At 41.9% G+C, this 23208-nt stretch overlaps 1 protein-coding gene across 1 annotated transcript in view; it reads right to left on the bottom strand.

The window, feature by feature from the left end:
• Positions 1–8595: 8595 nt before the first annotated feature.
• TMEM47 (transmembrane protein 47) overlaps positions 8596–23208 on the bottom strand; it is a 32969-nt gene continuing 18356 nt past the window's right edge. The window contains exons 2-3 of the mRNA XM_065397407.1: positions 22165–22305; positions 8596–8774 (exon numbers count right to left, since the gene is read on the bottom strand). Of these exons, the coding sequence (XP_065253479.1) occupies positions 8596–8774; positions 22165–22305 (320 nt within the window). The remainder of the gene's footprint in view (positions 8775–22164; positions 22306–23208) is intronic.

The following is a 23208-nucleotide window of genomic DNA, read 5'->3' as shown; positions in this document are numbered from 1 at the left end:
GGGAAGGTCTCAGGCACAAGACTGAGATCTCCAGATTTACTCTGGATTTACCCTGGAATTCTCATGGAAGAATTTGAACAAACTCTACACCTAGACTGCCCAGTGGACTAGAACCTTTTACATTGATTCCAGAAAGACTTTTGCAAATCAGCAGCCTCACCACCTCCGCTATGAAACTGGCCGCAGGACTTTTTACATATCTTTGTATATATATTGAGATCTTAACCACTGCAACGCTCTTCCTTCTTTTTCCTTTTATTATTAAAACCTTCAGTATTAGTTACTAAAGGATTGGCATCTGTGTGATTATTGGGTAAGTTTTGAAACTCATACTGACCTGGGGATCAGTGTCCTGTCCTTTGGGACAGGTGGACCTAACATATGGTGAATCTGGTTTTCAATAACCCCACTATATAAGATTTGGCTCTCTAGGTGGGGGTCAAGAGCTGGCATGCTTAAAGGGGACTGTATTTGGCTTCTTGATAGTCAGCGTGGTACTACAGAAGCTATTTTGTTACTGGCTTGGTGAATCTAATTATTGAATAAACTACCAGGTTTGGGGTTGACTGCCCTATTCTTTGCAGTCTGCCCTGAGTATAGCATCCTCAGTGTGGCCCATCCAGTCACCCAGTCTCACACACACACAAATCATTATAATATCTAAGACCTTGCCCATTGTATGGCTTTTTGTATCCAGTCTAGCTACACCAGTGCAAACCCCCGTGTAGACACATTGCACAGATGTAAAATGAATTTTCACTGCTGTGGCTTATCCCAGTTTCAAATAGTTTAACACTGGTGATGCAAAGACAGAAATTTCTCAGGAGTCAGGCCAAGACTGTAGCATGAACTCCAACAGAAACTGAGACCCATCACAAACTTCACCACTTTCTGTTCTAAGAGCAAAGTTCATTTCTTTGACTTTGCTTTCTCTACCATAAATATATAGCAACATGTAAATAAAAAATCCAGAACAAGACACTCCACCACACTCTCCTCCCTCTGGGGAGAGGATGAGAACAAACATGTGACAGATGTTAGTCCCATCGTTTGCTGCAATACTGAAAGACACTCAGATACTATATACTATCTGAAACCTGTCAGATACTATAGTGACAAGCACGGCATAAGAACCAATAGAGAATGGAATTGAATCTACACTGGGGGGGTTGTACTGGTGTAAACGTACCTGATATAGACAAGTCTTAAGTGCATCGAACAGATTAATGTATTCATCCTCAAAACACTTAGGATGTCAGAAAATGCTACTACCCTCCACTTTGAAGATTGGGAAACTAAGGCACAGAGAGATTAAGTGACTCATCCAAGGTCAACCTGGCAGTCTGCTGCAGAGCCAAAAGGTGAACCCAGGTATGCTGAGTCCCCATTCACTTCCTTAAACACACCATCTCTCCACCTGTCCTAGAATACGTTACAGCAGCCGAGAGCATTAAGAGCATTCTAGCCCCCTCCTTCTGAGCACACACCATCTGCTGGGGCTGGGTGGATGGGTGAAGTAGAGCCAACTATGCCACCTCTCTGCCTTTGAGGGAAGGCCCTATGCTGGGGATTTTCCCTGGTGGTGACATTGTGGCAATTCTGGCCCCTTTCCACTATCAGAGCAGCATAAACTCTGGAGAGAAAAATGAGTGAAAAAAGCAGCACGATATAAAATAGGAGATGGGGAGTGTAATTATTATAACATTTAGCTGGAGGGGAAGGTTCTTTGTATGTTTATATTAATATTTGAGAACTCATTCACTCGTTACAGGAGATTTAGTTCAATAAAGCTTCACAGGTTTGTCATAAAAATCCCTCGCTCTACCCCATGTACCCCCCCCAAGAGTGGTATAATTGCCTCATCTGCCTGATACCACACAATTTGTCAAATGATTGGCACATCTATATCAGAATGCCCCCCTTAGCAGGTCAAAATATTTGTTGGAGCTATTCGTTGAATATGTAGCACTCCTGTGGGAGATAATGCAGGGTCCTGTCAAACCTCAGTGCCCCTTTAATTTCCAGTGGCCATTGTGAAGCCAATTTGTGTTTGGAAAAAAAGTTTCTGACAATTGTATTTCAGCAAATGTGAAGGAAAATGGGAGGAATGAAATAAGAGACACAGAAGAAAACAACACTCTTCTATATACTCAGTTAGAATTTAGTCATTTCCATATCATGAAACATGTGGTGGGGAAGTACTCTCAAACATATAGAAATAAGTTTTTTGAAGTGGCAAATTTTAATTAAAATAATTCTGAAGGGCATTTTTCATCATCCCTTTGGAGCTGGAAGGCCACACTATGGCCAGTATTTCACAACCCATAGGATGGAACTTATGCACATCTTCTCTTTCCATGTTGCCATCTTGCACTCTAGTGGCATATATGTTCTTGTTTCTAGTTTACTATTACTACCTTCCTACTACCCCTTGTTACCTCTCTTCGAAAATTCAAGGTTTCTAAGGAATCCCGGTCCTCCTCCTTTATTGGCCCAGTTTTCTCTTCTGAATTCTTTTCCCACCACTTCATTTCCACACCCTCTCATGTGCCCAGATGGTAGTGCTCATGAATCCATCCATCCTCCATAAACGCAAAAATAGGTCTGTTGCCTTTCAAATTATTGAGGGCCAGATTATCCACCCCTTTCTTGCTTTGGAGAGCAGTTACTCAGGATATGTCTGCACTGCATACTGTACCCTGCTCTGGGCATCCAAGCCCGTGAACCTGCACTTGCCAAGCTCACCTGCTAACGTCCATGCTGCAGCAGTATGAGTGCCTCACCGTCTCAGAGTGAGGTACAGCTCTGGAACAGTTGATGCACCTGATGTGTGCTGCCATAGCTGTGGATTCTCCACACAGATTCTGAAGCAGGGTCACAAGCATAGACTAGTGGGATCTCATTGTCATGGGGTGTGAGATGACTAGCAGTAGGTCCAGAACTTTTGCATTAGGAAACACACCTTTGTGTAGCTGTGTGAGGAGCTTGCATTAAGTTCCCCATGCCAAGAGATACACATGAGGCAGGCCATACCACTCCAGAAGTAGGCTGCTGTGGACATCTGGAAGCTGGCTACCCCAGACTACTACAGACCCCAAGTTAACGGTTAGCGTGGTGGAGCCCTGTGATGCAATTAGGACTGTGGTTTACCCAAAGATGGTGGGCAAAACTAATGTGCCCAAAATACCTGCTGGCTTTGTAAGAATAAGCTTCCCAAAACTGCACCATGGCTACAAATGTGCCCACAGTTCGCCCTCCACAAGGAGCAAGCAACTATGTCAACTCTTTGGTCAGCCAAGGCCTACATAGCAATGGAGTAGTATCCTTTGTAGGATTCTACTCCATTGCTATTAGGGATGTAAAAGGTTAAATGGTTAACTGGTAAGCATTAGGCTTACTGTTAACTGGACCTTAACCGTTAACCCCTGTGGCTGGCTGAATCGGGGTGGCCGGTGTGACCCCGAACGCGGTCGCGTTGGGCCGGGCGGGCTGGAATGGCCCTGGCCACACCGGCGGGACCCCAGCCCAGGCCGGTGGGCTGGAGTGGCCCCAGCCCCACTGGCAGAGCCCCGGCTCTGGCCACACTGTGCCGGCGGGTGGGCTGCAGCGGCCCCGGCTGCGGCGGGCCAGTGGGGCCCTAGTTCTGGTGGGAGCCCTGCTGTCCCACACTGCCCCACTGCTGGAGTGAAATCAGTTAACGGTTAAACGATTAAATGATATAATTTTAATCCTTTCACCGGTTAACTATTTTAACCAATATTTCCATCCCTAATTGCTATGCCAGCCTTGGCCGACCAAAGAGGCAGGTTTGTGGACACCAATGCATGCTGTATTGGCAAGGTGCATGATGCCACGGTGCTAAGATCTGGCGTTTACCGGTTTGGACAAGCAGTGACCTCATTTGCTCCAAAATTACATGATTATCAATAGGGTCTCTGTGCCCACTCATGACAGTGGACTCTGCTTACACTATCCTGCCATGGCTCATGAAACAGTACCCTGAGCTCAAAGAACCTGGCAAAAGAAAGCTCAGTAAAATGCTTGGCAGTTGCAGGCTGGTGGCTGAGTGCACATTTGGCAGATTCAAAGCAAGATGTTGCTGCCTTCAAAACTGTTTGGATGCAAGCGTGGCCAACACTGTCCATCTTATTGTGGCATGCTGCACACTGCACTATGTTTGCAAGGTGAAACGAGCATTTTCACATGGAGTGGACTCAAGTAGATCTCAGCTTACCAGTGAGAGAAAGGGGTTGACAAGCTGTAACCTGAATATTATGGAGATCATAATACATGTTTTCCTTTATTTAAACTGTGCTTTTAAATACACAGTTCAATACTCCCCTCCAGGTTAAAAAGGAAGAATAGTGTAAAAGATTATTCAAAAAGTGGAAAAGTAACCCATACTTCAGGTTCATACAGAAAATAGCACTATATAATCTGGAAATATGGAAAAGAATATTGAATATATCAGATTAATTTACCATTGAAGTAGTTGGAGTGGTACATTCTGAATGCCAATACACTGCTTTTTATTTAACAAGTTAAAGGGCTCTGTCATTCAAACGTTACAATATATTGTGTTAAGGGCATTTTGGGCTGAATAGTGCCGAGATGTATACCACAGTCAACCCTACAGGATACTAACTAGGGCAAAATTTAGCTATATTTTTTTATAACACGCCCTTATTGTGATATCCAAGTGTCAGATAAATTAAAATAAGTAAAAACAGAATTCTGGTTTCTTACTCTCCCTAACAAAAACAGCAGCAAAACTTTTCAGTGTTTAAATATTCTACACAGGGCAAAACAAGTGCATTTTGTTAGTGTAAACTTTTTTTTATTTTAGTTACTTTTTCACATATAACTTCATGTAAGCTACAAAAGTTGTGAAATGCAAAAATGGTAATAAAACAGCAAACTTAAAACAGTTTAGATAAAAAACATGTGTCTTCCCCCTAACATTGACCATTAAAAATGAACCACATTTTGATGGATTCATTCAATAAACATACCATACACTTTTCAAAAATAAACAGAGAACAACATTAGAGAAACTAATACCATCAACAGCATGAAGTATTTAGTTGATTGATTTGTAAAGACAAATGAAATCTCTAGGCACAGTTTTAGGCATTATAGAGGACACAGAGGCAACAGGTTAGTGTGCACTGTTCTGTACAAAAATACAGTCTGAATAAATTACATTGCTAGCCATAAGATTAGACTTCACTTACCAGTTAGTTCATTGCATGTTTAATAATATACAGTTACATGCTAATCCATATTCATATTTCAAACACATAGGTCTCTATATTTATGTCTTTAAAATTTACATGTTGAACTTACAAAAGCTAAATGTAGTTGTGCAAGAAATTCAAAAGAGTGGGTTGGTACTTGTCGCACCGGATAGTATACTTTAAGCTTAAAAAATAAAAATAACTAGCCCTGCTTGCAAGTTCACTATATATATTTGGAAGAGAAATAATGGGTTTGTGGTGTGAAAAATTAGCTTGCTAGTGAGATAAAGCCACATACAACTGAAATGATGAAGGCATGATGTAAGAATAATATATAAAAAATGATGTCTATTGTATATACACTCCAATAAAGAAGTGTTTTATTCTATGGGTAGAAAAAATATTTCAGCTTTACATTGTATTTACTTTTAGTTTGGTGCCAAAACATACAATATTCGGCAATCTTGGCCATGGTAGGGGAAAAAAGCAGCAGCATAGGCTAAAATTAGGTGCCTAATCCCACACTTAGGCTACTAAATAAAAAGGACCCGATTCTCATAAGTTTCCCCACACACAAACCCCACTAGTTTTATTGAGTTTAAGGCCAGAAAGGACCATAAGATCATCTAGACTGACCAATATAATACAGGCCATTAAATTTCACGCAGATGCCTCTGAGTTAGACCAAAACATTTCAGTCCTCAGGAAACTAAACTTTGTCCCACAGACAGAGAACAGAAGAGACCAAGGTGCCACCAATGCCCACAGCCCCTGCAGTGGCAGTGAACTGATTATGTGATTATGTGCTGATCACCTGTAGATCCCATTAACTTCAATGGAAGTTGCAGGTATTCAGAACCTCTGAAAATCAGGCCCCGACTTTTGATGCCTAAGTATGGATATAGGATCCTAACTTTAGGCACTCAAGTTTTAAAATGTTTGCCTAACGGCCTTTTATGTTATGAATTGTGTGTTTTCCAGTATATGTGCAATTTATGTGTATATGCATTAGCCCACTGAATATGTTCTCTCTAGCTATACAGAAAGAGAAAGAGGGAGTTTACTAAGATTAGTAGATATGAGATAGGTCTAGCATTGTACGGCTTCCTCTCCTTGTACTAAACAAAGTGCTGTGTAATTGTCAGCACCAAAGCACAGTTTCCCCTAGAAAGGAACAGAGATCCACTCACAGTAGACTTCTTAAAATTAGCCTAATTCCCATTCCATCACACAATGTTCCTAATGCTGCTAAATAAGAGCAGTGTTACGCTGCAGTCCAGAAAGATTTGCAGTTAAAGCCAAGGCCTGGAATGTGGTTAAATCACGCAGGAAAAAATGCAAAATTCCAAATATTCTCAGCTGCGTGCGAGATAAAGTGAAAGGTGCTCTCCTTCTTTCCCTCATGCCCTTTTACCCTCATCCTTCAGCAGGCCGCACAAAAACATTTAAGTGAAGCTATCATTTTGCTCTGTCATCCTAGTCTAGCTAATCATCACTGATCCAGGGAAGAGTGCTGATGCTGACGATTCTCCTGTGATATTATACACTCTATCCCAGAGAGGCCTAGGTTTGTTAAGAACTGGGTCTTGTTTGACAGAAATACTTTAAAAAACAACAGGCTACAAGCAGGTTTATGCTTCTTCTATACCTATTGCTGAATTGCCTCTCTCTGTAAACTGTGGCGAGAACATTTAATAACATTAGGACCACATCCTTTTGCATACGAATGCATGTTTACAGCTTCAAAGTCCCTGTTCTTACAGAGGCCCAACTAGGATATATTTTAAATTTCTCCATTAACAAAAATAATTATTTCTAAAGTTGTATATTAGAACTGTATAAAAATATGTTCACAATTAATTCAAAGTACCCAAATAAGCAAATATTAAACAAAAATAAAAGTTATGCTGTGTAAGTCAATTTAAAACCCTAGTTTAACTTGGGTCTCATTTCATTTGTATAGCCTCTGGAAGTTTGAAGTGGGAAATATTCAGCAAGTAGTAATTAGACGGATGTCAATCAACCCTTTATACTCAGAGAAAAACAAATATCTGAGCTTACATACTGTACTGATAACATTTTTATACTGTACATAACTAGATCTCAGCTACGTTCTTTCAATTAGAGACAGAAAGTAACTGGATTTTTAGAAAGTGGTAGTCTTTCTCTACTAAACAGCTTTTTTTTAAAATAAATACTTTTAATAAGTACCAAGCAACTAGTTATTTTAGATTTAATCCAATTCCACCTCAAATTTATATGAACTTTTAGGTATTTCCCATCAAAACAGAGCATAAGGGCATACAGAGAGAGCAACCGATTTTAAGATGTTTATTTTGCATTACTGACCCAAAATGGAGATAGCGATCCAAGACTCGTAAGAAGGCATACAAAGTTAGTGCTTTAACCACTGCACCACAGCAAATATTACCATTTTGAGATGTAATGTGTTTCTTCCTCTGCATATTGTTTATATATTTTATATATATATATTCATTTATACTAACAAATGCCTTCTATAAAAATAGTTGGACTTGTTATTTATGCATTTTTACTGCACAGTTTGGAAATTAAAAGGGCATGAAGACAAATGCAGCTCATACATGCATTTTATTTGCCTCAGGGAAATTCGAGGCCCCATTACCCCTCACCCCACCCCACAATACTCAGAGCTGAGACAACTTCCAGCCACATAATTAGAAGCATATGTCTCCAGGTTTTGACTTCCCTTCAGGGATCTGCCACAGTTGGCAGGGAAGATGTGGATTGCCAATGCATAAACTCCCATTGTTGTTTTTTTCAGCAGACTGTCCAATGCAGACATTAGGAAAGTCATTGATCATTTACATTCATTGCCCCCAACACATGGTCATTTGCAACTAATTCCTCAAGAGCTTTTTCTAGCAAGTGACCAGGGCCCAACACCACTTGATGTAAGATGGCACCACCTGCTTATCATGACATCTGAATCCACCATGATATAAGGAAACTTCTAAATGGAGCTTATGCCAGCTGCTCCCCTGCAGGCGATGGCAGAAGCAGGCACTGCATTTTCATTCCAGCAACGTCGCTCACAATGATCGCTGTATCTAGATCCTTTGCTTGTTGTCAAGAAAAATGACATTAACGTATCAGCAGCTTCCAACGTTTGCCTGTGTAAGATTAGCAATCTTAATTTTCGCAGTTCTCTTAAATGGATGTAAAAGCTAGTTATAGTGTTTGCAGCCAAAAGGCAAAGGCTATTAAATCAACAGAGCAGACTGCTTGGTGCTCCACAAGTATTCTAAAAAACAGCGAGTTAGAAAAGATGGAGTAATCCTTTTGTTATTTCTTTTCTTTTTCTCAAACTAAAGTAGTACTAGTAGTAGTCTTCATAGATCTTAGGGTTCAGGCAATAAAGGAGGGCACCCCCAAATGAAAATATAGTTGCACCCCAAGCCAGGCCATAGCCCCAGTTGAACTCATGGTATATTTTCAAGTTGACTGTCTCGATGAACTTGACTGGATAAAGGACTAGGCTGCACGCCTGAAGAACAACTGAAAGAGAAATTAACCAAAAGTCAGACGAGGGTTTTACTCATTTACATAAAACACAACAAACAATGTGGTTTTTGGTTACATGAACCTATTTGAGCTAGCAGCAAAAGAAATAGCAGCTTATCGGTGTAGAGAACAATTAAATGAATTGCAAGAAATTTGGACCCCGCTTCTTGATACATTTGGGTAAAGAATATTGAGATAGCTCAAGTAATGCTAAACTTCCGTTCCATTTGACCTCTCCGCTTTTCCCCTCCCCCTGTCCATCCTCCAATCTCCTCCTTCCCTTTTAAAAAAATTGTTACCCCCCCCCACACACACTCCAACATGTTATTTCTGTGTAATACCATCTGATTTTGTATGGTTTGGTCTTGCAGCTTTAACAAGTTGTAAGGTTTCATAACTGCATAATTTAATTGGCTATCTTGTGAAATGTGAGGTATTTGATAATATACACAAGCAGCAAGTCATTTACCTTTTTGTATTTTTTAAAAAATAATCATAAAAATGCCTTTGGTCCAATTTTTATTTGTATATATTGCTCTATTTGTACGTAAAAATAAACTAACACAAACTATAGAGCGTATAGCAACTCCAATATATTCCCTAGGAGATGAACAAATGTTATTGCTATTGTATAATTATATGATTCTATTTGTTTCCTGGAGATTTAAAGTAGCAGAAATCTCTTCCCAATGTCCTTTTTGCTACCTTTTTTTAGTCTGGAGTTTGGATTCTTTCTGTAATAAAACAAAAATGACTAATCTAATGGATACTACAAATAGAACACATCGAAGATGAGGAGGAATAAAGGAACCTGAAGAAATACAGTCCACACTCAACCAATTTATTCTAAACAAGGAGTAATATGGGATATTAATTAATATGTCTTATGGAATTATATATTATGTAGACATCACCCACTGTAATCAGGATTAGTAATATTATTATATGGATTAACAAAGGAATTCATAAAGCTTTGTCACCTATTGTAAAGTCATAAAACTCTAATACGTGGAAAAATATTTGCTGCATACGGTAAATACAGAGAGGAAAAATATGTCTGACTCCGGCTCAAAACTGATGAAGCAAAGCAAATTCTAGGAAGTGAGATGCTTAAAAATCATTATTTTCTAGGATACTGTTCCTGAGAGAGTGGGAAGATTTCATACAGCAAGAGGTATATGCTCCAAACACATTTGCAATGGAATTCAATAAATGTGATAACTATTGTGTTGTATCCTGACCAGATGTAATATGATTACAATAAGAGTGCATTGTGTGTGCATGCATGGATGAAGAACCTAATTTTCTATTTGGAGAGCTCAGTTTTATAAGGGTCCATTCTTCCCTAATGCAGGTACATAACTACCATTAGCATAATTGGGATAAACAGTTATTGGGTTCAATACAAGGATAAGTGGGTGAAATTTAATAGCCTGTATTATGCAGGAGGGCTGACCAGATGATCTAATGGACCCTTCTGGCCTTAAACTCTATGAACTGTATGTGCACAAGAGGAGAAAAGACACCACAGCAATGTGATTTCCAGCCTTTTTTCATCCTAAATACAGTATGCCCCGATCTCATGAACATTTAAGCAGATGATTAACTTTGTGCACAGGAGCAGCCCCATGATTTCAGTGGGACTATTCATAACCACAATGATAAGCACATGCTTAAGTAATTGCAGAATTGGGGCATATACTGTTAAAAGCACAGAGCTATCTGATATGATAGCACATTTTTTTTTAAACAAAGAAATATATTAAATGTAATAAAAATAAGAAAGCTATTTAGAGATAATTCTCTATGAGCCCCGTGCCAGATTAAAATTACACTAAAAAAATGAGTATTCTGAATTACAGAATTCTGTCTGAAATTACATTGCAAAATTATAACAACATGAAATACATCTTAATTGCATTACCCTGGTGTTTAAACATTTATTGCACAAAAAATCATTTTAATTTTGCTTTTTATATCCTCCCTGTACACTCTTTCCCTCTTTTAAGTAAATGGCTTTAGTGCTACCAAAAGATGCCAATTTGACTGCACTAGAGACTAAAGCCCTCAATTTACTGGCAGAACAGGAACTGCAACAACAATAGTGCAAAACTGTCCTGCCAATGCATCTCAACCCAACATTGTCTCATAGACTTTAAAGCCAGAAGGGACCATCCTGATCATCTAGTCTGACCTCCTGCACATCGCAGGCCACAGAATCTCACCCACCCAGTCCTGTAATAAACCTATAACCTCTGGCTGAGTTACTCAAGCCCTTAAATCATGATTTTAAAGATGTCAAGTTACAAAGAATCTATCATTTACTCTAGTTCAAACTAGCGAATGATGCATGCCCCATGCTGAAGAGGAAGGTGAAAAAATCCCCAGGATCTCTGCCCATCTGATCTGGGAGAAAATTCCTTCCTAACCCCAAATGCAGTGATCCTGCGCATGTCAGCAAGACCCACCAGCCAGACACCTGGGAAAGAATTCTCTATAGTAACACAGAGCCCTCCTCATCTAATGTCCCATCTCCAGCCATTGGAGATATTTGCTACTAGCAGTCAGTTGGGCCACGTGCCATGGTAGGCAATCTCATCATAGCATCCCTTCCATAAACGTATCAAGCTCAGTCTTGAAGCCAGTTAGGATTTTTTGCCCCCATTGCTCTCCTGGGAAGGCTGTTCCAGAACTTCACTCCTCTGATGGTTAGAAACCTTCACCTAATTTCAAGCCTAAAACTTGTTGATGGCCAGTTTATATCCATTTGTTCTTCTGACAACATTGGTGCTTAACTTAAATAACTCCTCTTCCTCCATGGTATTTACAGAGAGCAATCATATCTCCCCTCAGCCTTTGTTAGGTTAGGCTAAACAAGGCAAGTTCCTCAAGCCTTCTCTCATAAGGTAGGTTTTCCATTCCTCTGATCATCCTAGTAACCCATCTCTGCACCTGTTCCAGTTTGAATTAATCTTTCTTAAACATGGGAGATCAGAATTGCACACACTATTCCAGATGAGGTCTCACCAGTGCCTTTTATAATGATACTAACACTTCCCTGTCTACTGGAAATACCTCGCCTGATGCATCCTAGGACTGCATTGCCTTTTTTTTTTTTACAGCCACATCACATTGGTGGCTCATAGTCATTTTGTGATCAACCAATACACCCAGGTCTTTCACCTCCTCTTGTGCCAAGGTCATGAATGAAAATGTTAAATAAGATTGGTCCCAAGACCAATCCCTGAGGACCTCCACTAGTAACCTTCCTTCAGCCTGAGAGTTCACCTTTCAGTCTGACGCCTTGTAGTCTCCCCTTTAACCACTTGCTTATGAACCTTTCAGTTTTCGTATTGATCCCCATCTTCTCCAACTTAACTAATAATTTCCCACGTGGAACAGTATCAAATGCCTTACTGAAATCCAGGTAGATTAAATCTACTGCATGTCCTTTGCCTAAAAAAAAATCAGTTATCTTTTCAAAGAAAGATCAGGTTGGCCTGGCATGATCTACCATTTGTAAAACCATGCTGTATTTTATCCCAGTTACTGTTTACTTCTATGTCCTTAACTACTTTGTCTTTCAAAATTAGCATACATCCTAGGTCAAACTAACAGGCCTGTGGTATCCTGGATCACTTTTTTTCCCCTTTCTAAAAAACAGGAACTATATTTGCAATTCTCCATTTACAGATTCATTAAAAATCCTTGCTATTGGGCTTGCAATTTCATGTGCCAGTTCCTTTAATAATCTTGGATGGAGATTATCTGGGCCCCCCGATTTGGTTTCATGGAGCTGTTTAAGTTTGACTTCCACCTCGTATGTGGAAATTTCTACCTCCATTATCTTCATTTCTATTAGCCACCCTGTCACTACCACTAAGCTCTTCATTACCCATATTAAAAAGTAGGGTAAAGTATTAGTTTAGGTGTTGGGCCATGCCTAGATTATCTTTAATTTCCACCCCATCCTCAGTGCTTAGTGATCCCACTTCTTGTGATCCCACATGTTTCCTTGTTTTCTTTTTATTTACATGGCTAAAGAATCTTTTACTATGGTTTTAATTTCCTTAGCTAGGTCCAAGTCTGCTTGCCTTTGGCAGTTCTCACTTTTTCCCTACATCTTCTGACCTCCAAGAGGGAGCTTTCCTTGCGGAGCCTTCCCACCTTCCATTCCTTGTAGGCTTTCTGCTTTCTCTTAATCACTTGTTTGAGATGCTCTCTCATCCAGTTTGGTCTGCAACCCTTCCCTATGAACTTTCCCCCCCTGATTGGGATGCAGTTTTCAGATAGTTTCTGCAACTTTGACTTAAAGTAATTCCAAGCCTCCTCCACATTCAGTTCCTTGACTTCTTTGGTCCAGTCCACTTCCCTAACTAATTCCCTTATTTTTTTTTTAAAAGTTAGCTCTTTTGAAATCAAGGACCCTTGTTGCAGATCTATTTTTGTTTATCCCTCCATTTAGTTTAAACTGAATTAGCTCATGATCACTCAAACCAAGGCTGTCCTCTACAATCAGTTCTTCTATGAGGCCCTTACTACTCACTAACACCAAATCTAAATTGTCATCACCTCTTGTTGGTTCTGTGACTATTTGGTGAAGAAATCTGTCAGCCATCACATTTCAGGAATATCTGGGACCTAACATTATTAGTAGCACTTGTCCTCCAATCTATATCTGGAAAATTAAAACCTCCCATAATCTTACAATTCCCAGTAATATTTATTTCATTAAATTATTAAAGAGGTCTCTATTCATATCCAAAACGGATCCCGGGGTCTGTAGCAGACCCCAAGTACTAACCCAGTGGAGCCTCTGCTGCCTTTCTTCCTCCTAAGTGATTTTGACCCCAAAAGACTGTTTTATCCATTCTATCACTTTTAATTTCTTTAGAGTCTACCTTGTCATTAATATCCAATGCTACTCCACCACTTTTACCTTTATTTTTGTCTTTCCTGAACAGCACATACCCTTCAATACCTGTATTCCAGTCTTGACTAGTGTTCCACCATGTTTCTGTTATCCCTATAATATCTGGTTCCTCTTCTACACCAGAAGTTCTACTTCCTCCGTTTTGTTACTGAGGCTCCTTGCATTGGCCTACAGATATCTTAGTTGTTTCTGCTTGACTTCACCCAGATTCTTCACCTGATTAGGTATGGTCATTCTACTGCCTACCTGACTGTTAGTGTCATTGGTACTGGCACTTTCTTTTCTCTTGATGTCCATTCTCCTACCCTTTATTTTTCCTTTCTCCACTGCTGTATCCTCTCTTACTTGATTTTCCTCCCACTCAATGTTAGAATCAGGTATGGAGATTGCATGAACATCTCCCAGCCATCTCCCATGAATTCCTAGTTTAAAGCTCTTTTAATCAGTTGTAAGAACCTCCATCCCAGAAATCTGTTTCCCTCCCTACTCATATGGAGTCCATCCCACAAGAATGGTCCTCTGTCCATGAATGCTTCCCAGTGATCGAACATCCCAAAGCCCTTCTTATAGCACCACTGCACGAGCAATCTGTTGATCATCATAATCTTGTTTTGCCTTCATTCTCATCATCTAGGGACAGGCAGAATCCCACTGAACATTACCTGAGTCTCCATTTTTAATGCATCTTCCCCATCCTGGCATAGTCTCTTTTGATGCATTCCAGCGAGAATCCAGTTGTGTCATTTGTTCTCACATGAAGGACAATCAGTGGATTATTTCCTGCTCCCATATCTTAGCTCCCAGCAGACAGCACACCTTTCTGTTCTCCAGATCAGCTCTGGTGACAGGTCCCTCTGTCCTTCTTAGTAGGATGTCCCCAATCACATAGACCTGCCTCTTCTGATGGTTGCAATTCTCTGGCCTTCCTCCTTCCATTCTCTCTGACTGCAAGTCCTCATATCTTTTGTTCTCTCCTGCGAGTCATCCTCTATCCTCTTGGGGCTCTGAACTCTGGCTATCTCCATCGACTTTTCCCTCTTCTTGTAGAGCTAGCTGCTCTTTTCTTCCTTGCCCTCCCACCTTCTGTTACTGCCTGCTGTGCCCCTTCATTTTCCAACTCAGCAAACCTGTTCCTGAGCTCTATTTCTCCTTCAGTAGCCAGTCTTTTCCTCTGTCTGATTCTTGTAATCACATGCTTCCACTGGCCACTTTCCTCATCCAGCAATCTACTCTCACAGTTCTCCAGTCCAGCTTGCATCTGCCAGTCCTGAGTTTTCCCTTCAGCCTCCTCTCGTCTTCCCCTTCCCCTAGTGCGCTAGTCCTTGTTACAAACCGAAATAGTCAAGTCCAGAACACAGTGCAGGGCTTGTTTTTATGAAGTATTCTACTGCACTTCAAAGACTTCTTTCCCGGAAGTTGCATTTGAACCAGCATTTTATATAACACTGTATACGCAAAACAACAACACTTCTGAAAATAGGAAAAAAGTAATCCACTAGCTTTTTTCATCTTGTTAAAAAATTTTATGATAAGAAGATTTTGCTGGATAACAATCAATGCAGCCTTCTATTTGGAAAATGTTTATGAAAATGGAGGTACTTCTATGTAAATACACCTCTACCCCGATATAACGCGACCCGATATAACACGGGTTCGCATACAATGCGTAAAGCTCTGACACGCTGCTCTGAGCAGCGTGTTAAGGGTGCTGGGCCGGGCCGAGGCCGAGGAGTTGGATAAGGGGCAGAGGGTCTCGGGGGCGATCAGGGGCTCCCCCCCCCAGGGTCTAGGAGGCAGGAGCTGTGGGGGGGAGCAATTTTGGGGGCCCCGAAGTCCCAGAGTGGCCCAGGGGATTAGCAGGGGGCCAGGAGCAGCCCACTCCGCTTCCCTCACCCTGCCCCAGCCGTGTCGCTCGGGGGAGAGGGCTTGGGGGAAGGGATCCCCCCACACTCACCGGCAGCGGCAGAAGCGGAGCAGCCCGGTCCCAGCCCGCTCCACTCCGCCAGCTCCCAGCCACAGCGCTCCGCTTCCCGCCGCAGGTGAGTGCGGGACCTTTCCCCAACCCCCCTCCCAGTGACACGGCTGGGGCTGGGGCAAGGAAAGCGAAGCGGGCTGGGGCCGCATCGCTCCGCTTCCCGCCGCCGGTGAGTGCAGAGGGCGTCCTTTCCCCAACCTCCCCGCACTCACCGGCGGCGGGAAGCGGAGCGCCGCGGCTGGGAGGTGGCGGAGTGGAGCGGGCTGGGACTGCGTTGCTCTGCTTCCCGTGCAGGTGAGTGCGGGACTTTTCCCCAACCTCCCCACAGCGACACGGCTGGGGCTGGGGCAAGGAAAGCGGAGCAGGCTGGGGCCGCGTCGCTCCGCTTCCTGCCGCAGGTGAGTGCGGGGGGCTTCCTTTCCCCAACCTCCCCGCAGCAGGAAGCGGAGCAGCCCGGCCCCAGCCCGCTCTACTCCACCAGCTCCCAGCTGCGGCGCTCCACTTTCCAATGCAGGTGAGAACGAGGGGCATCCTTTCCCCAACCTCCCCGCACTCACCGGTGGCGGGACGTGGCGCGCCGCGGCTGGGAGGTGGCGGAGTGGAGCGGGCTGGGGCCACGTTGCTCCGCTTCCTGCCACTGCCGGTGAGTGCCTGTCAGGGGGCAGGGTGTGTGGATAGGGGTCGGAGCAGTCAGGGGACAGGAAGCAGGGGGGTTGGGTAGGGGGTGGGGTCCTGGGGGTGATTAGAGACAGGGGTCTCTGGAGGGGGCGGTCAGGGAACAAGGAACGGGGGGGCCAAAGCAAGTTCGATATAACACAGTCTCACCTATAACGCGGTGAGATTTTTTGTCTCCCGAGGACCGCGTTATATCGGGGTAGAAGTGTATACGGCTTCTCACCTCCCTCCTCCCCCCCCCCCCACACACACACTGAGTAATAACTGCTAGGTGCTATAATTTCAAAGATTAGCACACATGCAAGATATAGATATGAAACAACTAAGAACAAAGTCAACCAAATCCTGTGCATCATGCCCTTATAGTCACTAGATTTGGATTCTAATGAGCTGAGAAGGGAAGTGAATTTCAAAGACATGGGCACTCGGATAGGGAGCGTGTGCCCAGCTCTCTGTCATCAACTGTTGAAATCCAGTCTCTAAAAGCAAGCATTTTCTAACTGATCTCCACTGCCTTGGAATTGTATAAGGCAAGAGAGAAGGGTCTCTCAGCTATAACTGGTCCCAAACAGTCTGAACAGGGCTTTAGGGTACTATTCAGGGTTTTGGTGGTGGCCTTTAAAGAAAATACCTGTCATAGTCCTAAAACTTATCAAAGGAGTGGGATTTCCTGCCAGCTCCCTAGCCAACCATTGTCTGGGAGCAGAAGGCTGACCCTGCTTCTTGCTGCCCAATCTCCTCCAACTGAAAGAAGAGATTATTCAGAGTGCAGGACAAGAATCTGATCTTTGGGCTGGGAGGCTGGTCTCTAGGTATGAAACTGTGACAGTGTGTACCCCTATGTTCACACCTTTTAGAGGATCATGGTAAAACTTGTACAAAGTATGAATTGTGAGGGATCATTTGAAAACGTATGGCTTGCTGATCATTATTGTCTTGGTAAAATATGTGTGGCCACATAGTATGTGAAGTTATAAAATTCCACTGTATGATATTACATGTTCCAACATGTTCCGGAGTGCAGTCACAAACCACTTCTCCAGAGACAAAAGGCTAGCCAATGCCTCAGCCAGGTGTCAACAAGATCAAATGGACCATCACCTGATTAAGTGGCCATTCTTCAGCATGAGAGAGGCTGTGGGCAAAGAATCTGAATTTTGACAAAGAAGCAACTTGAGGTTCCTGTCCACACAGACTTTCTGTCTCCTGCACCTCAGCTGGAGACAATTCTTGCACAAGAGAAATAACTACAAGATGAGAGAGCAAACGCCCCAAATCATCTCTTCCTTTCTCTCTACCAATGGCATCAGCAACACTTGAAGAACAAAGGAGTAGCATTGGACTGGGGAGGGATCCTCACTGAAACATTCAGCCACTAAGACAGGGGGAACTTGTGATGAGCGAGACCTTTGCTTTGAAGTCACTTAACTAATACCTAACTTAACAAGCTGTGTATTACTTTTTGTTTCTTTGTAACCAATTCTTTTATGCCTCATTACTTGTAATCACTTAAAATCTATCTTTCTGCAGTTAATAAATCTGTTTTATCTAAGCCAGTGTGTTTGGACTGAAGTGTTTGGGAAACTTCATTTGGGATAACAGGATTCAAGCATATCATTTTCTATTAATGAAATGACGGACTTTATATGAGCTTGTATTGTCCAGCAGGGCAGGTGCAGAGCAGTATAAGATGCACATTTCTGGGGGAAAGTCTGGGACTGGGAGTTTACTGGTGTTGCCCTGCATTGCAATTCATTAGTGTCTGGCTATAGCACTCAGACAGTATAACTTAGAGTAACTTACATGCTGGAGGCTGTGTGTGAGCAGACCAGCAGTGGTTGCTCTCATGGCAAAGCAATGGAAAAGGTACCCCAGATTGGAGAATTGAGGAGACACAGCTGTCCAGTGGTCCAGATTGTACCCTGGGTTATGTCACAGAAACAGTATGCAAGGATTGGTCAGAACACAAAGATAAGTAGGAGCCCTGACCAATATTCCCTCTAATTTTTTCCATCCAGGTGTGAAATAAATTTTGTTATGTGCACCGAGGTAATGTACGGATGTGCGCCACCAGTAGAAACAAAATACCTAGATATAATATATATTTTTTAAAAGTTACCATAGAGATAATTACTCTAGTCAGGAAAGGTTAGGCATTTTAGAACTCACTACTCAAAGCATTAAATAAAAAATATGAAATGCATAGACCAGTCAAAAAACTAAAATAACACTTTGAAAAACTAAAATTACAGAGAATATATGTTCACTGCAGGAAGTACTAAGAAGTAACAACAAACAACAATAACACAAGTATGTGTTGGGAGATGAGTGTGAAAGACTGTGTGTGTGTGTGTGTGTGTGTGTGTATACAGAGAGACATACAGACTGCGTGTGTGAGAGAGAGAGGACAGAGAGAGACAGACAGAGATTGTGTGCGCTGGGGAAGTCTCTGAGAGACCGTGCGCTGTCTCTTTAAGGTAAAGGCACTCACTCACCGCCTGGAACAGCATTCAGACCTCAGACCCTCGAGGTTGTCCCCTCTCCCCTGCTGGAGTACAGGGGCAGGGGGACATCCTGATATCAGCATCCCCCTCCCCATCCACTCTGCACAGCCAGCAGGAGAGTCCCAGGAGCAGCAGGGGCTCCAAGGCAGAGGGCAGGAGCAACGTGAAGCACTGGGGGTGGGGGAGGCACCTGAATACACGCTGCCAGCTGGATGTGAGCGGCTCTGCTAATCAACTGCGCGGCACTTCAATCAGTCCTGAGCGGATGCCGCAGCACACAGCTTAGAGGAAATACAGGCCCTGACACCATGGCTGAGGGACTGATGTCAAAAGGGCACTTGGACTGTGTGTTTGCTGATAAAGGTGTTGCAGTGATTTCAGGGTGAATTCCTGTCTCTCTAAAGGCTGTAGGATGAGTCTCTGCCCCAAAACAAGCAGTAAGAGTTTGGAACAAGTAGTTACCCAAGACAGGAGCCCCTACCAGAGAGTGTAACTCAAAATACAAATGAAATATACATTATTCTAAAACTAGATCATGCTTAAATACTCACAACTAACTAATGCCCTACTATGGAAATCCCTTTGGGGACACACTTCAAGTTTCAGTGTGTAAAGCTTCTGACACATCCTGCAAACATGGGGCAGCATTTGCCTGCTCACTTTATTAGTAGTTTCTTATATTGCCCAGTGCTCAAAAACAACTATCTGGATGAGAGCTCCATTATTATAGGTGCTGCACGAGGAAGAGACAGCCTCTGCCCTCGAGAGTATACAAACTAAAAGGCCAAGACATACCAAGGGTAGTGGGATATACAAACAAGCAAAGTGATCAGGTGATGATTGACTAGCATCTTGTTTGCTTCACGGTGTTTTGTAGGGGAGGGGCTTGTTTTTGTTCTTATTTTTTTTAAATATAACTTGTCCTCAATTGCTCCTCTACTTACCCATTGTTAATTTCAAATGTGTACTAAAACATAAACTATCCCTATCTGCTGTTCTAGCTAACCTTCTGCCCTGTGTTGGCCCACTCTCAATAATTAGCCAGGGTTGCTTTATTACCTGTTGTGCCTCTGTCTTCCTACTCCCCAAGTATCCTACTACACACACACACACACATACTTACTAGCTAAGGCCTTTTGCTGGGAGAAAAAAAATAAAAGTGGTAGCCAATCACAAAAGCCCTCAACAATTATCCAGAATCTAAAGTCTCTGGAGGCCACTCTCACCATGTGATATGGAGTGGGCTGATTCCCATCCTTACACATTCTCATCTGCCCCCACCACACACAGTCAGTGGCTCTAGGCACTTCTTTTGTTCCACCTGGAGTAGATATCTCCATCTGAAGGGAGGGGGAATAAATTCTTAAGCACAATCATGCAGGTTCCTGGAGCTGGAACCCTACAACCTCTAAAATATTCTGAAATCCACAAAGACAATCTGAATCTAGAGACATCTGCATGGAAGGCAAACGCCTCTGTGCTCCAACCTAGATGTCCCCAATAGCATCACAGGTCTCGCAGGTGATTCCTGGCCCCTGTCCAACTCCAAAGATAGTTGAAAGAGCTGTGACCCTTAGGAACAAATGACAACGTCAGCATTAAATCCCAAAACCATTCCCCACAGATTTGCCAGGCAACGTTGCACAGGCAGCTCTTCTTGGCCTCACCATATCCCTCCCTCCAACACATTTTGGGCCATGGCTCTTAAATACAAACAACCTAGGGTAAAGGAAACAGGTAAATTATCTTCCACATGGTAGAGCATTAATATAGTCATACTGATGTAGGTAAGTGTGAAGACCAGAATTGTTGTAATAAACAAGCAAATTTATTTTAATCCCAGTGGAAAACATTGGGATTCTTTCTCCAGCTCTCTCCGAAAAGAGAAAGCAAGGCTTTTATAAAAAAAAGAAAAAGCTACAAAATTTAATAAGATATTAATTAAGCAATAAGTCATGATAGGCAGTATATTTCTGGGCAATTACTGCACAGTATTATGAGACATGGAGTCAAAGGCCAAATGAGAAACCACCAGAGAAGTACAATAATCCCATTTCCCTAGAAATTAACTGCCTGGAGTGTTTTATAATGTTATGGTTGAAGGTGAGTTTTTAAAAAAAATAAGAGAGAGACTAGTGCATTCATTTAGTGGGCATGAGTCAGTTAATTCACACACAGATCAAAAAGATCCATTTCTACTCAAGATTTCTGAACCCATTTTGCATTTTCTCAGTAAAAGCAAATGAGACAGAAAACAGTAATATTACATGCATAAAAGTGTGTCCCTATCCCTGCTAAATTGCAGCAGGCCAACTGTATTAATACATACAGCAGGGGGCAGCAGGATCCTTCCCCAGAGCTTTGTTTCAGCTCTAAATACCCTTCAAATTCTAAAAGCCTATCTTTTCATATCCTTGAAAATGGCTTTTTTTAAATCCATCTAGCAGACTAGATGTATCTGTCAGTCTCTTCATTATGGGCTATCAGAGAGGCTTAATCTGTTGGCTCCAGCACAGATATGATTGACAGGATGAAGGGAAGCCATGCTTGGTGGATCTCGAGGGGGAGGGGGAATATATCATTTACCGGCCAAGCTGAAAAACACCAGAATGCATAATAGGACAGGATTTGGTATGGCAATTATATACTGTATAGCAGAATTCTTGGGGCCTATTTGTTTTTAAAGGTCTTTCTTGAGGTCTCCCTGTATCTCTGCATAAACTGTTCCACTTTGGTGCTTTGAAAATCAAAGAAGAGCTTTACAGTATACAACAACCATTAAAATTAATAACTAAGAGTTAACCAATTAAATTAATTCCTCTGGTGGTGCAGGAGCAGAAATAAACACCTTTAAAATTTAATCCCATTTATTTTCATCTTTATGGCTTCAAGGGTTCATTCACCATTACGAATTAATTGTTCAATCTCAAAATTTAAAAAAAAACATGAAAACTTATCAGAATGGGCTTCAAGAAGAAAAAAGGGGGACATAAAGCAACACAAAATAACCTACTCAAAAAACTGATACTTTTGAGTTATTCCCTGCAGTCCCTCATGCAGCAGGTACTTCAGACAATAATTATTTGTTTGCATTGGATTTAGAAGCTGCAAGAGTGCAAATGTAAAAATTATTGACCTATTACAAAATTGATATCCCAAAAATGCTTAATACTATTTAGCATAAGACAAACAAAATGTCTCTGAACTATTATGACTACAGTGGACATCTACTGCATGAAAGTGAAGCTGTGCTCATAACATTTTAAACACAGTTCTGGAAGTGATTAGTTTATTTACCTGCTGCAAAGAGCATGACTGCGAGTGGTCTGTAGAACCGCCTCCGAGACCCCACACAGATCGAGATCAAACCAATCAGGAAAGCTATGAGAATGATGGTAGCACCGCCCAGAAGCAAAGCGAGAGTCGCTATCTGCCAGTCTAGAAAGAGAAAGAAATAAAAACAATTGCAGCAAAACAACAAACACTTCCCCTACAGAGGAAAAGGAGAACTATGAAGGGTACCGAGCATATCAAGACCTGAGGAAACTCACAGCCATTTTTTTTTTTAAATGAGTGCAAATCCTTCAGGAGTTTTTAAAATGCTTCATATGATAGATACAAGTTAAAAGGCAAATCCTGCAATCCTTTCTCCAGATTCAACTGGGGGTTTTGCCTGAGAAACAACAGCAGGAGTTGAGTCTTTGGCTTTGTCCAGTTTAGGAAGAGAGGACAAGATTAGATCAGGATTAGTTAACATGTGTTAGTTTAGTCCAATCTAAATTACAGCTTTCCCCTAGTATTAACCTTTATTCTACATGTCCTTTGGAATGGTGGTTGAAGCATGAAGGGACATATGAATCTTTAGCGCATCTAACATGTAAATATCTTGCGACGCTAGCTACAACAGTGCCCTGAGAACACCTGTTCTCACTTTCAGGTGACATTGTGAACAAGGGGGCAGCATTATCTCCTGCAAATGTAAACAAACTTGTTTGTCTGAGCAATTGGCTGAACAAGAAATAGGACTGAGTGGACTTGTGGGCTCTAAAGTTTTACATTGTTTTATTTTTGAATGCAAGGGGTTTTTTTGTACATAATTCTACATTTGTAAGTTCAACTTTCATGATAAAGAGATTGCTCTACAGTACTTGTATTAGGTGAATTGAAAAATACTATTTTGTTTTTACAGTACAAATATTTGTAATAAAAAATAAATATAAAGTGCGCGCTGCACACTTTGTATTCTGTGTTATAATTGAAATCAATATACTTGAAAATGTAGAAAACATCAAAAATATTTAAATGAATGGTATTCTATTATTGTTTAACAGTGCGATTAAT

Source organism: Emys orbicularis, chromosome 1, assembly GCF_028017835.1.
Source record: "Emys orbicularis isolate rEmyOrb1 chromosome 1, rEmyOrb1.hap1, whole genome shotgun sequence".
Lineage (NCBI taxonomy): Eukaryota > Metazoa > Chordata > Testudines > Emydidae > Emys > Emys orbicularis.
The sequence above is the reverse complement of the archived record's forward strand: the minus strand, read 5'-3'. Positions and strand labels throughout refer to the sequence as shown.